This window comes from Heterocephalus glaber, unplaced genomic scaffold (genome assembly GCF_053883595.1).
Source record: "Heterocephalus glaber isolate CG9 unplaced genomic scaffold, H.glaber_assembly_v1.0 deba00001497, whole genome shotgun sequence".
Lineage (NCBI taxonomy): Eukaryota > Metazoa > Chordata > Mammalia > Rodentia > Bathyergidae > Heterocephalus > Heterocephalus glaber.
Genome location: NW_028258320.1, coordinates 39,234,749 through 39,253,526, shown reverse-complemented (window position 1 = coordinate 39,253,526; position 18,778 = coordinate 39,234,749). Strand labels below are relative to the sequence as shown.

The window sequence follows — 18,778 nt, the reverse complement described above, 5'->3', positions numbered from 1 at the left end:
GAACAGGAGCAGTGGGACAACAGCTCAGAAGCCCCTACCTCTGGGCCAGGAACAGTGGGACTCAGTACCTTGGTCTGGTGGTCTGGTGTCCTCAGTGCCTTGGTAATGTGGAATCAAGTGGCTGCCTGTCTGCAGTGGGGTGGTTCTGTGTCTTCTGCGTGACTCAAGACCTTGGTAGGGCATGCACAGACCTGCCTGTCTGCAGCAGGCTGATTTGGCATGTTCTGTGGGACTGGGGACCTCGGTAGTGTGTGGGCAGACCTGCCTGTCTGCAGTGGGGTGATTTGGCATCTTCCTCGTGACTCAGGACCTTGGTAGGGCATGCACAGACCTACTTGTCTGCAGCGGGCTGATTCCTATCTTCCTATTCTTAACCTCCATTGTTCCTAGAATTCATTCTTTGATTTTTAGAGAACATGAGTTTTGTGTCATATCAGACATCTAACAGGTTGGGAGATATAATATTTGATATTTCATCTCTGGTATTATTTCCTGTATCAGTACAAATAGTGACTAAAGTTAATAACAATGTGGTATATTGTCTTCATTGCTAAGAGAGAAAATGTAAGTAGTCTCACTATAAAAAATTACAAGTATATGCACATGTTAATTAGCTAGATTTAGTCACTTCATAATGTATATGTATTTCAGAACACCATAGTATATACTAAAATATATACAATTTTGTTTTTGTCAATAGAAATTCAAACAGAGCTGCAAATAAAATGATAGAAAAGAAAATATTTTTAAACTAATGCTAGCTAACTCTAACTTCCAGGATATTGCCACATTTTCCTCTAATGGGTCTTTTACACCAAGTTTACAAAACCTATACCTTTCACCATTTCTAATCCTGGGGTACTACTGACATTTATCAAAAAGAACCTAATGGCTGTACCTGAGCAAATTTGTTTGAGTTGTTTTCACAACACTTGCCCCAGTGATGCAGATTGGGGTTCACAATCTTGAGAATCTCTCCAGCTACAATATCCCATGATTTTACCATTTAGCTAAAACATGCACAGCATCTACTTCTCAAACCTGAAAGCAGTTATATAACCATGGAAATGTTCCATGTCTTTCGATCTTCATTTTGGTGTTGATCTTTTCCATTAGGAGTACATAAAGAAACTGACTAGGTTTTTCCAAAGCTAACAATCCCCATTTTCAAAGATGCTATTAAGTAGTGATGGCATAATTGATATTAGCAATCACTGGAACTCAATAAAAAGGCCCCCAGGAGAGTGAAGTGGATTTGTTCTCTTGACTCCTTCCCCAAGGAGGCTTCCCCTGAATTGTGCCCCCTGAGGAGCAATACTGTTTGATGAATGAAACTGTTCCACTCCCTTCTCCTTCCTTGTCCAGAGTGAAAAACCTCTTAGTGATGGATCCTGCTGCTCTTTTCCCTGATGGTTCTTTCTCTTGCTGCAGAAGCTCTGCTACTCCAGCAGAAGACCAGCTGGGGATCAGGAAATGAGATTTTAAACTCTCTTTGGGCACCTGACACTGACACTGACAGGTAGAAGCCTACGGGACCTGTTGGTGATGTTTCCATGGAAGCAGGAAGCAGTTTGGACAACCAATGGTAACATTAGCCAGCACCGTTCCACAGGACAAGTCATATCTCCCTTTTAAGGAAGAGTCTCAAATTAAATTCAAACCAGTATTTTACTGACCACTTACTATGGGTTAAACGCTATACTTCTGTGAGTACAAAGTTGAATAAAACAAACATAGTCCTTATCCTCATAAAACAGACTGTAGTGTGTTCTGAAAAGAAAGATTCAAGGTATAAAATAAGAATATAAACCAAGGAAAATTAACTATGCCTAGGAGTAAAATATTTATATATAAATAGACAAATTTATAAGAAACGTATATACACACCATGCCACTCTATGAGGGCCTAGGTAGCAGCAGCAAGAAGACAGCGGTCATGATCGACCTGAGAGAGACCTTCACCAAATGTGGATTTGCTGGAGAAACAGGTCCGAGATGTATAATTCCTAGTGTGATAAAAAAAAGCTGGATTTCCTAAGTCTATCAAGGTTGTTCAGTATAATATCAATACAGAAGAGCTATATTCTTACCTAAAGGAATTCATCTACATACTGTATTTCAGGCATCTGTTGGTGAACCCCAGAGACCATTGAGTTGTGGTGATTGAGTCAGTATTATGCCCTTCCCACTTCAGAGTAACTCTCACTCGAGTTCTTCTCAAATATTTTGAGGTTCCATCTGTCTTGCTAGCTCCAAGTCACCTCATGGCTCTTTTGACACCTGGAATTAACTCTGCCATGGTCCTGGATTGTGGATATAGGTATAGCCTGATGTTGGCTATATATGAAGGGATCCCAGTACTGAATTGTTGGGGGGTTCTCCCCCTAGGAGGAAAAGCACTGCACAAAGAGTTGGAAACTCAGCTGTTGGAACAGTGTACTGTGGACACCAGTGCTGCTAAAGAACAAAGCCTTCCCTCAGTGATGGGGTCAGTTCCAGAAGGTATCTTAGAGGACATTAAAGTGCACACTTGCTTTGTAAGTGATCTGAAGCGTGGACTCAAAATCCAAGCAGCAAAATTTAATATTGATGGGAATGATGAACATCCCTCACCCACCCCTAAATGTCAACTATCCATTAGATGGTGAGAAGATTTTACATGTCCTGGGATCAATCAGAGATTCAGTTGTGAAAATTCTTTTGGAACAGGATAATGAAGAGAAGTCAGTTGCCACGTTAATATTGGATTCCCTTCTTCAGTGTCCAGTAGGCACCAGGAAACAACTTACAGAGAACTTGGTAGTCATAGGTGGCACCTCTATGTTGCCAGGATTTCTCCATAGGTTGCTTGCTGAAATAAGATATTTGGTAAAAAAACCAAAATACCAAAAAGCACTTTGTACCAAGACATTCTGAATTCATACTCCACCTGCAAAGGCTAATTGTGTGGCCTGGTTAGGAGGGGCTATTTTTGGAGCACTACAAGATATACTCAGGAGCTGTTCAGTTTCAAAGGAATATTATAATCAGATGGGCTGTATACCTGATTGGTGTTCCCTCAATAATCCACCTTTAGAAATGATGTTTGACATTGGAAAAGCTCAGCCACCTCTGAGGAAGAGAGCATTTTCCACTGAGAAATAAAAGTTTGGTTAAATACAGCTTTATTTCACTTCAAATAGTTATAAGCAAACTGTACAAAGTATGTAGGATGCTTTACTATAGATAACTTTAGTGGAAGTAGAAGCTTCTCTGTATTTATTCTTTGCATTAATGTTTAATTCATTTGACTTTGCTTCTCTTGTTTAGTAATCTGTTGTATTTATATCAATAAAATAAAGTTAAACAGTTTTTTAAAAAAGATATGTTATATGCATTGGAGATATACTTTTTAATTTTTAAAATATTTTAGGGCTAAACAACAGAACCTGAAGAACACCAGCTTACAGCAAATGATTCCCAAACTCATCCAGAGTGAGAACCTCTTAATGGTGGCTCCTGCTGCACTATCCCCTGAGGGTCTTTCTTACCTCAGTAATCATGCTTTAGATTTGGGATGAGTTCTAGGAAACTGTTTAATAAACATTCTAGTAATTCTGATAAGTACTTCTCTGTACCCAACTTCCTTAAAGGGCAAAATTACTTATTTTTCCATAAGTCCTAAAAAAAGCCCTTGTCTGAGGCTAGTCCATATATAAATTTGGGTGGGAAATAAATTTTGTTCACCTCTGTGTTTCTCTGGCACTTGAATATTTTGCTTATTGGTTATTCAAAGTCCCTTAAGTGAGTAATCCATCTTCTGGGTCTCCCCAGTAATGGAAGTATTCTGCTTCAAGGCTCCAGGAATCTACCTGTCATCGAAACCCCAACCTTGACTTCCCTTAGCTCTCATCCTATAGCTCCTGAGTTCACAAGGGCTAACTCTTCCTCAAGCACTTATCTTGGCCCTTTCCAGTAGAGATGCCAACTGTTCCAGTTGGTCTGAGACAGAGATTTACTGCAATACAGAACTTCCAGGGATAAATCTGAGAAAAGTCCAGGTACACCAAGATGAGCTTGTCATCCTGGCAAAAAGCTTAGCTTTCCATAAAGAGCTGCACATTTGAAGTGCTAAAATGGTAGACCTAAGCAAAAAAAAAAAAAGCTTCAATATTTCCTAGCAGGGCTAGTTTTCTTTCACCCAATCATTTCCAAGCCTTCTTTGCTTTCAGTCTAACTTTTACCCAGATCCATGGAAGCAAGCACAAAGCTATTAACTACAACTTGAAAGTCTTGTGAATTTTAGCTGCTAGCTGCCTGTGGAGATTTGGAAATGCCAAGCCATTCATGATCCTCATGATGTTTAGAGGGGAATATAATTAATAAACTAGTGTCCATGCTCCTAAGTGTTGTCAGTCAAACTAATTAATATTTAGAAAAAAATGTCCCTATACTCTCATGACTTGAAGAGTTGTGGCTGATCCAAAAAACAGGCCTCCTGTGGAGTGAGAACTGCTCTGCTTCTTGTAATTTGTGTTATAGCAAGAATTAGAAAGGGGCTTAGGTGTGAAAATTTTTTCTCTGCAGTTGAATCCAATTCTTTTTTTTTTTTTTTTTGCAGTTTTGTAACTTTATTTGAAAGTTAGTTCTCATCCACATTCACTGTCTGGAGATTTTTGAACGTGGTAACAGGGATGTAACTTACCAAAGTATAGAGCTTGTTTGGTGAATCTTCATCTTCATTACTTTTTCTGGACAACCGTACACGGATGCGATATGGGACATTCCTTATTCCTTTGGCCCAGACAGCTTTGTTGAGCCTGGTATCAATGCGCACATCTGGAGTCCCCATCTCCTTCATGGCAAATTTACGTATCTCTTTAAGTGCCCAAGGGGCGCGCTTCTTGAAGCCCACTCCATGGATGCGCTTATGAATGTTGATGGTGTATTCTCGGGTCACCACCTCGTTGATGGCAGAATGGTCCTTCTTCTTCTCGCCACCCTTCTTTGCGGGAGCCATTCTGCCGGGGTCGAGTTGGAAAGGAAGCTGAGTCCAATTCTTAAAACCCCATACTTTATCACTTTCTGTTCAAGAACGAGGAAATAAACCAATATTCACTGAGAACCATCTATATGTTAGGATCCATGAGAACTATTTTAGAAGCCCAATCTCCCTTCATCCTCAAATCAAGCCTGAGAAGAATTTACAGTTCTCTTTTAAAATGGGGAACTGAATATGAAGAAGATCAAAATACCCTACCTGAAACACACTTCTTTGGCATATTTCCAGTTGGTTATTCAGAGAAACTGCCAACCACTGCAGACACAAAATTTTCCTAGGAGCTCTCTCTTTTGTAAAAAGAAATGTGTATCTTTCTCCATCTGTAAACAGCATATGCAGGCAAAGACTTTTCTATCTCATATTCCCCTACTTGACTAAGAAATCTTTCCACAGGAAGAAAAGATTGGAGATCTGACACCTGGTCCAGTCAGAGAATACCACAGTTGGCTTTCTGATGATGACTGTTTCTTGGGAGAGTTTATATGCATGATAAGACAACTTTGGTTTACCTTGCTTTCTTTTCTTCAACCTGCCATTGCTTTTTGTCATCTACCTCCTAACAACCTCAAACTCCTATTTCCTTATGTAGCTCAAAATCCTATTTAAGCTTCAATTATATATCCCTCCTTTGAGTTTCACAGTATGTGTGTGTGTGTGTGTGTGTGTGTGTGTGTGTATCTGTGTGTCTCCAATATTTTGGCACATAAGAAAATCTGGTATTTTTTTCTGCATCTTGTTTAATTTGTCTATTTTCATATTACTTAATAGACTAAAATTACTTCATAGACTATTTTCATATTACTTCACAGACTAAAATAATTGATACTTCAGATGGATTTAGGTTGTGCACATAGTCAACATTACATAGAAGGTAAAAAGTAGAGATCCTAGTGGAAGAAATGGACTGCAATTTCTGAGCAACAACTTCCTTACTGGCACACTCTGTGTCTCCCAGAGGATCCTTGCACCTTTCTCCGGTTCAATTTTTTTCCAGTACCCGGGATCAAACTCATGACCTTGCACTTGTGAGGCAGGCACAGTGCCACTGAGCTAAATCCCCGGCCCTCTGGGGTTCAATTTAATTAATAAGGGGCAGGTAAAGGGAAAGTTCTTTAAAACCCAGATCTCAATTTTTTAGGATCTTTCACTTCCTCTGAACACCATTTAAGAGGTAAGAAAATTATATGTTAGTTATAACCATGATCATAATAAAAATTATATCTATAAGGCTTTTGTTTCAGTAGCTTTTTTTTCTCCAGGTTAAATCTTGGACTTTATGACCAGATGCATAGCAGAGATTCTCAGATTCTTATATTGTTAGGACCATGGAGAAGACAGAAAAAGTCCTTATTGACAAAATAGAGGAGAAACTAGTATTTTGGATCTCTTTATTTATGAATAACTTACTCTCTGTGATGGCATGTTAAGGTTGGAGTGTAGATGTCAAATCTAATGTAATTCTTACATCATTCAGTCTTTCAAATATCAATCTTGTCCCCCTCCTCTTGAAATAAGGGAAAAGAATGGCATCAAATTGCATCTTTTCTGAAATTTATCTGTTGTTCTTACAGATATTTTTACTACAGCTGATTGTGTTAGCGGTATATTTCACCCAGATTATTTCCTGAGTTATATTATCTGCCATCTTTGATGGTAATGCCTTTCTTCACACAGCATCCAATTTAGAGCAAAGCCCTACTTCCTTAAACATGCTTCCAAATCACCTATTACAAGCCTAAATCTTAAAGTCCATTCGAAGACATAACTCATCTCCTCCTTCATAGTTCTCCATGGTGTTCATTCTCTCTCATTGCAAGCCAATAAACTCAGTTCTCTTTGGTGATACGAGGTTTGTTTCCAGTGGCTGTCCACTGAGAGTACTAAGAGAATGAAAAAATGGATTCCAGGACCAACCCTGCTTCTCAATAACCCCAGAAATTTGAATAAATCATTCTCCTTCTCTGAGCCTCATTTTTCACCTGAAAAATAGAATAGCAGATTATAAATAATTTATATGCAGGCATAAAATTACTTTTTTTTAAATATTTCTAATTTTCTCTTATGGATACTCAGTTATTTTTACTTTAGTTTAATTTAGTTTTGCTTTGTTTGCAGTAAATAGGGATTAAACCCAGGGCCTTCACGTTGAGCTACATTCCCTAGCCTAATTTTCATTTTTAGTTTTAGACAGGGTCTCACTAAGTTGCTAAACTTCCCAGGATGGGCTTGAACTTGCAGTCTTCCTACTTCAGTCTCAAAGAATTCTAGGATTATAAGCATGAATACCCAGTTTATTTATTTTCAGTAATGATGCAACTAAACATAAATCAATCTGGTAAAAGTTAGCCCAGTTTACTAATTTTCCTTTTATTGTTTCATGTTTATAACATCATTTTCATGGATAGCATCACCAATATTATCAGTAACCACATAGTCTTAAATTCTTCATCCACTCAAACCTACCTCTAACATCTATCAACTTCCAGAGATCCTCACACTTGACTACAGCCTCATAAATCTGCAGTCTTGTACAGGAAAATCTAAACATCTAGACAGAGGTGATAAAGATGTTATTTATCAGATTCTTTATCATTACTGTATCTCCACCAAGCTAGGTATCAAGGATGGCCCTCCAGAGGCAGCCCTATTTTTCCCTCTATCCAATGTCTAGGAGTGGCCGTAGCTTGTCCACCTGACAGCAGAGTAGTAATAAGATGGCAAGACAAGTCACTGCTCCCTACTCACTTTCTAGACCACTAAGGGACCACAAAAAAGCCCAAGTATCTCCCCATGGGAAGCAGTGGAGACACAGTTGTCCTCTTCTCTCTCTTCCATCAGCTGCACCTTTCCACAGATCTTCACATTCAGTGTGCAAGGAGTTCCAAATGAGAAGCAAGAATCTGTTCTCTGTAGGAGCAGAAAAATGTTATACTTTTCTTCATCCAGCATAAGGGTGAGGGCTGACACTCATAGCAAAAGACAGGTTAACAAAAGAAAACTTTTATTTAGTCAAAGTTTTATGTGATATAGTAGACCCAGTGACCCAGAGTGTGCTAGTTAACTGATTTTGTCAACTTGAGTAAAAAACACCCAATTAAATTGGAGCAACATAGTTTCAGGTGTGGCTGACAAGATTTATTGACAATTTGGGAGAATGACAGCAACTAATGGGCTTGCTCCCTGAATGATATAAAAGGGAAACAAAGAAGGAAGACTTGCTTCTGTTTCTTTGGAGGAGAACCAGTCTTCACCTTTACTTTGGACATCGTCTCCTGGCTTCCTGCGCAAACTGCAGCCTTCCAGCACAGACCCTTCAGCCTTCCACTCCAGTGCCTTCAACCTTCTCATGTAGACTCACAAGGGACCCTACAAAGAGTTCCACACCTTTAACTAGAGTATTTTGATCTCCAGTATGCAGACAGACCTTTTGCACTCTTCCATACCTAACTCTGAGTGTCCATTATAAGCCAGTCTTGTAAATTATTATGCATTTGTATATCTTGCATTAAATCTGTTTCTCTAGTAAACACTGATGAATACACAGGGGAAACTATTTTTGTGCTTGGATTTGAAGAAGAATGGACAACCATGGTGAGATGCAATTGAACAAAATGTATGCCCAAAAGTAATAGACTATAAGGGAAAAACTTAAGAAGACTTATCCTGTGTAGCATTCCTTCCTCCCACATATGAGGTAGGCCTTTCGTCTTATCAGAAAAAGTAGAACAGAGAATGTCTTCGTGACAAGCTCTAACACAGGCAGGAAGGGAAAATTAGGGTAATATTTCTAGATTTCATGGCCAACTTTGGGAGACAGGAATTTTAGTACCTACAACACACCTGGGGAATAAGAATTTTAGTTTTTCTAGCCTACCTTGAGGGAGAAAGAGGAGCAGGAGAAAGGTTTGCCAGTATTTTGTTGAAGATTTTTATATCTATGTTTATTAGGGATGGTGATCTGTAATTTCTTTTCTAATGTCCTTTAGCCTCTATTTCATTTATTTCTTCTCCAATTTTTATTTGCTTACCTCTGCTAATTTTAGATTTCCTTTGTCCTTTTTTTTTGTACTTGGGGATTGAACTCGGGACCTTCCATTTGCCAGGCAGGTGGCCGCACCACTGAGCTAAATGCACAGCACCCCCTTTGTCCTTTTTCTAGTTACTTTATTTGTAAAGTTATTTATTTGAGAGTTTTTAAACGTAGGTATTTGTTAGTATAAACTCCTCTCTTAGATCTACTTTTAGTCTATCCCATATATTTTAGTACTTTGTGTTTTCATTTTTGTTTGTTTCAAGATTTTTCAAATTTCCCTTTTGATTTATTCTTTGCATATTGATTTTTCAGGAATGTTATTTAATTTTCATATATTTATGAATTTTTTCCATTTTCCTCCTGTTATTGAGTTTAACTTTTTCTAATTTTGTACTTGGAAAAGATAATTAATGTGATTTCTATCTGCTTAAATTTGTTCAAATTTGTTTTGTAGTCTAAGGTATAATGAATTGTTGAGAATGTTTCATATGTACTTGAGTATATGTACTCTTGCTGCCATTGGATAGAATTTCTGTACATATCTGTTGAGTTCATTTGATCTAATGTGAAGCTTTAGTCCAATGTTTTCTTATTGATTTTCTATCTCAACGATGTGTCCATTTTTAAAAGTGAGATACTTACGTTCCCAACTATCATTACATTGCAACTTATTTCTCCCATCAGATATGTTAACATTTCATTCATATATTTAAGGATTCCAATATTATGTGCATATATATTTACTTTTGTTATATTCCCTTGAGAATTGATCTATGTATCATTAAATAATGTCCTTGTTACAGTTTTTACATAAATCTATTTTTGTCTGATATCAGAATAATCCCTGTTCTCTCATTTGGTTACTATTTGTATGGAATATCTTTTACCAACTCTTTGCTTTTGGCCTTAAAGTCACAACGAGTCTCAATGGGATTGTATTGTTGGATATTATTTTTTATCCATGCAACCACTTTATATCTTTTGATTAGGGAATTTAATTCACCCCTTTAATGTAATTATTGATAAGTGCCGACTTGTAATTGACATTTTCAGTTGATATTTGTTTTGTAGTTCTTTTGTACTTTTCTTTCTCTTCTGTTATCGTCTTTTGTGATTTAATAATTTTTGTAAAGACATGCTTTGATTTTTAAAACAATTTTTGTATCTACTACAGGTATGTTATTTGCCTTAAGACTTATATAAAATATTTTATAGTTATAATAGTTTATTTTTAACTGATAATAACAACTTTCATTGCATATAAAAATTCAAAATTATTACTTCTCCCCTTTACATATGTTATGGTACTGATGGCAATTTACATCTTTTAATATGGTGTATAAATTAACAAATTATTGTGGTTATGATTAATTTATTGTTTTCCCCCATTAGGTTTACTGGTACATTTTAGGTATAGAATACAGTTACATTCATCATTGGGATCTTGTACCTTTACATGAGTATCTTGGTTCTCATTTTTTTTCCCCTTCCCTTGCCCTCCCTTAAGCCCCTTCACCCTTCTCTATTTGCAAAGACTTTGTTTCCATTTTTTTCCTTTTCTCATATTTTTTCTTTTCCCCTACCCCTCCCACTTCCCCTGCTCCTTTAGACCTTTTCTTCCTGTTACACAATATTAATTATATTTTTAAATTACAATATCAAGATCTAGGAGACATTACCACAGATTTTACAGAGTTTAAAAGGATATAGAAAGCATATTTCAAAAATCTGTCTTGAAATAAATTTGACAACTTCTAAGAAGTACCTTGGAAGACAAATTAATGAAACTAACTCTGGAAGAAATATAAAATTTGAATAGCACCTATTAAAGAAAGTATATTCCTAGCTTGAAAACCTACCTATATGACATCAGCAGGCTCATAATCATTTTAACTGATAAATTATATCAAACAATTAAAGCAGAAAAAAGAAGGAACACTTCTCCCCTCATTTTAGGAAATCAACATTGTGCTAATCCTAAAACTGGATAAAGATAATAGAAGAAAAAAGTATAAACATAGAAATTTGTTTAACAAATCAAACTATTAGAAGTCAGATCTAGCAGGATGTAGAAAGTGGTTTTGTTATAGGGATGGCAGTGTTGGTTCAGCATTGGAAGATCCACCCCCAAAAGTCATCATTTAAACAGAGGAAAGGAAAAAGCCATATGATCTTGTCACTAGTTGGAGAAAACGTATTGGACTAAATTCTATAGCTGTTCATGGTAAAAGCTATCAGGAGACTAGAAGTAGAACAGAACCTCCCCAACAGATTAAAGACATGTACTCCATACTTCCAGTGAGAACACCTTATATGAATGGAGAAGATACAATGCTTTCTCCTTAAGGTGAGGAACAAAGGTAAATAGGCTTACTCTTATCTGTCCATTAAACTTTGAAACCTAGGCCCCACCAAAATAGTCTGGCAATAAAATGACACAATTAGTATAGGATTGGCAAGGCAGAAGCAAAATCTTTATATGTAGAGGAAATGATCATCTACAGAGAAAACACTAAGAAATCTCTAGGAGCCCCTAGAACTTGTATTTAAATTTAGCAGGATTAGAAAACACAAGGTATATATAAAAATTCAGGTCTGTGTATACTTGCTATATATGAAGAATTGGATATTGAAATTTAAAAGTTATGTAGAAGTACAAAGGACTTAGAAAAGATTAAAAAAAAGTGTTGGAAGATGTTTAGTACCTAATTTTAAGACTTCTTCTAAAGCTACAGTAATCAAGGCAGTGTTGGTGTAAGGAGAGACATATAGATCATTTGACTAAAATAGAGAATCTAGAAATAGAACCACACATATATGGTCCACTGAGTTTTGAAAGATTATTTAACAGTAACATTTTATAGAATATAAACTCAATTCAAGAGCCAAAGAAGAGATAGTGTTTTCAGCAAATGGCACTAGAACACCTGGTATCCATATATAAAAAAATTAACCTCAACCCTTTTTTCCATACATGAAAATAACTTGAAGGGATCTATGAACCTAAATAAGAAAGTCTAAAAGTATAAAACTTTAAGAAGAAATTATAAGGGAAAATGTTTATGAATTCAGGGTAGGCAAGAACTACCTAGGATACAAAAGACATGATGTATAAAAGAAAAAAATTGATAAATGAGATTCCATCAAAATATAGAACTTTAAATGACATCATTAAAATGAAAAGTCATCCTTAAACAGACCATATTTATAATGCATATAACCTATGAGCAGAATATATAAAGAATTCTTAGAGCTCATTAATAGACAACCCAATTAAAAAGTAGACATAAGAAGATGATAAATAGCCAGTATAGCACAAGGAAAGGTGTGCAACTCTAGAATCAGAAAAATACTAATCAGTACAATAATAAAATTGAATTATACACTCATTAGGGAGATGAAGTTAAAAGTTTTAAAAGCCTTGTCATGACTTTTTCTTTTTGATGGATTCTCCCCCTTTGCGTTTAATTTGTCATGCCCAATAGATTCATTCTGCTGGGTTTCCTGGGGTTGTGATCCTCACTGCCTTTTCCTAGGGTATTGTGTAAAAGTTTTTGGAGTGTGGGTTTGATATTCATGAAGTTCCTGAGGTGCTCTTTGTCATGAAAGTATCTTATTTCTCCATCCATTTTGAAAGATAGTTTTGCAGGGCACATCAATCTGGGTTGGAGGCTGTTTTCCTTTAGAGCTTGAAATACATCACTCCAAGCTCTTCTTGCCTTGAGTGTTTGCACTGAGAAGTCTGCTGTGATTCTGATGGGCTTTCCTTTGTATGTGTTTTGTTTCTCTTCTCTCACTGTCTGTAGAATTTTTTTCTTCTGTTGGATTTCTGGAATCCTAACTATTATATGCCCATGTGTAGATTTTTTTTTATTAAGGCTAGCTGGAGTCCTATATGCCTCACTTATCTGTATGTCAAGTTCTTTTCCCCTCTTTGGGAAGTTGTCTGTCATTACTTCTGTAAGCAGTTTTTTTTTATGTCATCTGCACTGTCTCCTGTTTCTTCATCGACTCCAATCAATATTATGTTATTCTTCTTTACATCATCTAGAAGCTGCTGCATTGATTTCTCATGATCCCTTACAATTTTAGAGCAATTTTTCTTCTCCTCCTCACTAATTGCAATCTTTTCTTCTATATCTGAAATTCTATCCTCACATTCATTCATTCTGCTGTGCAGACTTTCAATCGAGTTTTTAATCTCCTGGAAATCTGTTTGCATCTGTTTTATGGATTCCATTTGTTTCTTATGTTGGGATTCCATCATGTTCCTCAGACCCTCTATTTTTTTATCTGTGTCCTCTCTAGATTTATTATTCACATCTTGCACCATGAACACAATCTTTGCTGTTATCTGAGTAATTATTTCTGATTTCATTTTTCCCAGATCCTCTTTTGTTGCCAGTTCAGAGAGTCCAGGTTGTTGAGTATCAGATTGTTCCATCTTGTTTCCCTTTGGGGTTGCTGTAGGTGATCCAGAAGTCTGTGCTTGAGGTTTGTTTACATGTCTTCTCATTTCCACGGGGGGGCGGGTGCTTCTGGCACCTGAGCAGCTCACCTTCTCTGCCCTAGGAGCTTGGGATGGCAGTAGGGGAGCTTCCTTCCAGGTGCTCGGACTGGCTCAGCTTCTCTGCCCTAGGAGGGTGGGATGGCGGCAGGGGAGCTTCCTTCCAGGTGCTGGAACCAGCTCAGCTTCTCTGCCCTAGGAGTGTGGGATTCCAACAGGGGAGCTTCCTTCTGGGTGCTGGGACCAGCTCAGCTTCTCTAGGTTATAATTAATTTAATACTTTTGTCTTTTAACTCTTATACTAGAGCAGAAAGACATTTGATGACATTATAATATTAGAATATTTTGAATTTGACTGCACACCTGTATTTGCCAATGATTTTTATATTTTTGTGTATATTTATGTTGGTAATTGAAAGAATCACTTTCCATTTCTTATAACACAGGTCTGGTAGTGATAAACTCCCTCACATTTTGTTTCTATGGAAAAGTGTTCATCTCTTGTTCATTTCTGAAGGAGAGCTTTGCTGAATATATTTTCTTGGTTGGCAGTTTTTCTCTTTCAATATTTTGAATATACCATCTCACTCATTCCTGGCCTGAAACGTTTCTGCTAAAAAAGCCTACCAACACTCTCTTGAGGGCTCCCTAGTTTGTGAAAAGTCAATTTTCTCTTGCTGTCTTTAAAATTCTGCCTGTCTTTTTACTTTTCACAATTTGATTATAATGTACCTTGGAGTAGATCTGTTTACATTAAATATATTTGGGATACTTTGAGCTTACAAACTAGATAATGATTCCCCTTCCTAGATTTAGGAAATTTTTAATTATTTTTCTGAGGAGAATTTCTGTCCCTTCTTGTCCTCTCTTTTCCTTCTAGTACTCCTAGAATATTCACATTGGTTTTCGTGATTGCATCCATAAAGGCCTTTAGGCTTTCTTCAGCTTTTTTTTTTCTTTTCCTCCTCTGCTTAGGTAATTTAAAATGGCCTATCTTTAAATTCACTGATTCTACCATCTGCCTACTTACAAACCTCTCTCTTAGATGTTTCAGATTAGTAATTGTGTTCTTCAGCTCAAAAAATTCTGCAAAGTTTTTCTAAAACTATTACTTCTGAAGATGTTCTAGAGATGGAGAAGGAAGGGAAGCCAAGAAGGGGAAGTAAAAAGGATTAAAGTATGATATATACACATAACAACTCCCCATGATGAATGTAATATTATGTATTGCAAACATGTACTAATAAAAAATACATTTACGCCTACAGTTCCACCAACAGTGAAGAAGAGTTCCTTTCTCCCTATGGCCCAGCATTTATTATTGGTTGATTTCTTTTTAAAAAAATTTTATTTTATTGGTACATTTTAGGTATACAATAATGACATACGTCATTGGAAATTTGCACCTTTACGTAATCTCTCTTGGTTCTTATTTTTCCCATTTCCCCTGCCCTCCCTTCAACTCCTCCATCGCTCCCTATTTACAAAGACTTTGTTTGCATTTTTTAATTTTCTCGTATCAAATCCATTCCTTTCTTTCCTTTCCCCTACCCCTCCCACTTCCCCTTCCCCTTTGCCCCTTTTTTTCCTATTTCACATTATCTATCATACCATTTAGTCCTTATTTACACTTTCAGTTTCTCACATTACAGAATCTATTCAGTATTTACACATGTGTGTCCTATTTATTTCACTTAAGAGTATACCCTCAATGTGCATCCATTTAGTTATAAATGTCTCTAATTTCTCATTTTTTATGGTGACATATATCACTATGGTATGATTCTTTTAATTCTTTGGGGAAGATAATCAGCAGGGGAATAGCTGGGTCACGTGGGACTTCCAGTCCTAATTCTTTGAGGTATCTCCATACTGATTTCCACAGTGGTTTCACCAGTCTATATTCCCACCAGCAGTGGAGCAGGGTTTCTCTTTCCCCACAGCTCCACCAGCATTTGTTATTGGTGGATTTCATGACAGCAGCCATTCTTTCTGGAGTAAGGTGGAATCTCAGCATTGTTTTCTTTTGCATCTCTTGAATGACCAGTGATGTTGAACATTTTTTCATATGTTTATTTGCTCTTTCTACATCTTCATCTGAGAAATGTCTCATTCCAGGTGCCCATTTTTGGATTGGGTCTTTAAATTTGGGAGGTCTGACTTTTTAAAGTTCTTTATAGATTCGAGATAGTAGACCTTTGTGTGAGGAAGAGCAGGTGAACATTTTTTTCCCACATTGTGGGTTGTCTCTTCACACTGCTGGTGGTTTCTCTTGCTGTGCAGAAGCTTTTTAATAAGAAGAGATCCCAGCTGTTGAATGTTTATGTTAGTTCACGGGCAACTGAAGTTTTCTTCTTAAAATCTTTTCCTACACCAATGTCTTCAAGAGTTCTACCTAACCTATATTCCAGCTGGTTCAGTGTTTCTATTTTAATATTTAGATCTTTAATCCATTTTGATTTTAGTTTAGTGCATGGTGAGAGATATAGGTCTAGTTTTAGTCTTTGGCAATTTGAAGCCCAATTTTTCCAGCGCCTTTAATTAAAGAGGCTATCTTTCCTCTAGTGAGGATGTTTGGCTCCTTTGTCAAAGATGAGGTGGCTGAGTGTGTCTGGAGCTGTTTCTATATCTTCTAATCTGTTCCACTGGTCCTCAGGTCTGTTTCTTTGCCAGTACCATGCTGTTTTTATCACTGTAGCTTTGTACTATAGTTTCAAGTTGGGGATTGTGATACCCCCTGCCATATCTCTGTTACCTAGAGTTGCTTTTGCTATTCTGGGTCTCTTTTTGTTCCAAATGAATTTTTGGATTGTTTTCTCAAGGTCTGTGAAAAATGCTGCTTGGATTTCAATTAGGATTGCATTGAATCCATACAGCAGTCTTAGAAGTATGGCCATTTTCACTATGTTGATCCTTCTTACCCAGGAGCAGGGGATATCTTTCCATTTTTTAATATCATTTTCAATCTCTCTTTTCAGAGTGCTATAATTTTCAGAGAAGAGGTCTTTGATTTCTTTCTTTAGGTTGATTCCTAGGTATTTCAGTTTTTTGGATGCTATTGTGAAAGGAACTGTTTGCCCTATTTGTCTCTCAGTGAGTCTGTTGTTCATATAGAGGAAAGCTATTGTTTTTTTTGTTTTTTTGTTTTTGTACTGGGGATCGAACTCAGGTCCTTGCACTTGTGCAGCAGGTGGCAAAACCATTGAGCTAAATCCCCGGCCCAAAGGTATTGATTTTTATGTGTTGATCTTGTATCCAGCTACACTATTGAATTTGGTTATTAAGTCCAGAAGACTTTTGGTGGAGTTCTTGGGGTCTTCTATATAGAGTATCATGTGAGCTGCAAATAATGACTATTTGAGTTCTTCATTTCCTATCCTTATTCCTTTTATTTCTTCCTCTTGTCTACTTGCCATGGCTAATGTTTCCAAAACTGTATTGAACAGGAGTGGTGATAGTGGACATCCTTGTCTTATCCCTGATTTCAGTGTAAAGGATTTCAGTTTTTGACCATTTAGTATGATATTGGCTGTTAGTTTTTTATAGATGGCTTTTATGAGATTGAGGTAGAGACCGTCTATTCCAATGGTCTGTAGCATTTTTATCATAAATGCATGTTGGATTTTGTCAAATGATTTTTCTGCATCTATTAACATGATCATATGGTTTTTGTCCTTGGCTCTATTGATATAGTGTGTTACCTTTTTTGATTTGTGTATTCCATTATGGTCTGATAATATACAGGGGAAAACTTTAATTCCTTTGTACTTCCTTCAATATGGTCTATGAGTGAGTATATGGTCTATTTTGGAGAACGACCTGTGTGCAGCTGAAAAGAATGTGTATTCTGATTTTGTGGGGTGGAAGACTCTGTAAACATCTGTTAAATTCATTTGTTCAAGAGTTCAATTGAGTTCTAGTATTTCACTACTTATTTTTTGTTTAGTTGATCTATCTATTTGTGACAGTGGTGTACTGAGATTCCCCCACTACTACTGTATTAATGCATATATGACTTTTCATGTCTGTTAGTATTTGTTTTATATAGTTGGGTGTACTAGCATTTGGTGCATATATATTTATGATTGTCATCTCTTCCTCTTGGATTGTTCCCTTTACAAGGATGTAGTGTCCTTCTTTGTCTCTCTTAATCAGTGTTGATTTGAAATCCACTTGATCTGCAAAGAGGATAGCTATTCCTGCTTTTATTCAGGTTCCTGACACATGGAGTATTGTTTTCTACCCTTTAACTTTGTTTATGAGTTTCTTTTTGAATTAAGTGTGTTTCTTGTATGCAGGATATTGTTGGATTTTGCTTCTTGACCCATTCTGCCAGTCTATTTCTTTGGATTGGTGAAGTGAGACCATTAACATTGATGGGTATAACTGATACATATTGAGTTATCATTGTCATCACTTTTTCTTTTTGTTGGATTCTCCCCCTTTGCATTTCATTTCTTGTCGCGCCTGATGGATTCACTCTGCTATGCTTCCTGGGGTTGTGATGCCCCTTGTCTGTTCCTAGGATAGATATTGTCTAAAATTTTTTGGAGTGCTGGTTTGGTATTCATGAAACTCCTAAGGTGCTCTTTGTCATGAAATTATCTTATTTCTCCATCCATTTTGAAAGATAGTTTTGCAGGGTACATCAATCTGGGTTGGAGGCTATTTTCCTTTAGGGCTTGGAATACATCACTCCAAGCTCTTCTTGCCTTGAGTGTTTGCACTGAGATGTCTGCTGTGATTCTGATGGGTTTTCCTTTTGGTGTGATTTGTTTCTTTCCTATTAACTGCTTGTAGAATTCTGTTCTTGTTGATTTTCTGGAATCTTAACAATTATATGCCTATGTGTAGATTTTTTTTTGATTAAGGCTAGCTGGAGTCCTATATGCCTCACTTATCTGTATGTCAAGTTCTTTTCCTTTCCTTGGGAAGTTTTCTGCCATCACTTCTGTGAACAGTTTTTTTTATGTCATCTCCACTCTCTCCTGTTTCTTCATTGACTCCAATCAGTCTTATGTTATTCTTCTTTGCATCATCTAGCAGCTACCGGAATAATTTCTCATGATCCCTTATAATTTTGAAGCAATTTTTCTCTTCCTGGTCACTAATTGCAGTCTTATCTTCTGTATCTGAAATTCTGTCCTCACATTGGCTCATTCTGCTGCATAGACTTTCAATGGAGTTTTTAATCTCC

General features: G+C 36.8%; 1 protein-coding gene and 1 pseudogene across 1 annotated transcript; one reads left to right on the top strand and one right to left on the bottom strand.

Annotated features, from left to right (window-relative positions):
- Positions 1 to 1,888: 1,888 nt before the first annotated feature.
- Positions 1,889 to 3,194, top strand: LOC101718160 (actin-related protein 10 pseudogene; annotated as a pseudogene).
- Positions 3,195 to 4,576: 1,382 nt separating this feature from the next.
- Positions 4,577 to 5,031, bottom strand: LOC101717802 (large ribosomal subunit protein eL31). The gene has a single exon (XM_004838487.4). It carries the CDS (start codon positions 4,997 to 4,999, stop codon positions 4,622 to 4,624), a length of 378 nt encoding a protein of 125 aa, XP_004838544.2. The 5' UTR covers positions 5,000 to 5,031; the 3' UTR covers positions 4,577 to 4,621.
- Positions 5,032 to 18,778: the final 13,747 nt, after the last annotated feature.

Coding starts and splice junctions, on each gene's coding strand:
- LOC101717802 (XM_004838487.4), bottom strand. CDS start 4,999: ATGGCTCCCGCAAAGAAGGGTGGCGAGAAGAAGAAGGACCATTCTGCC.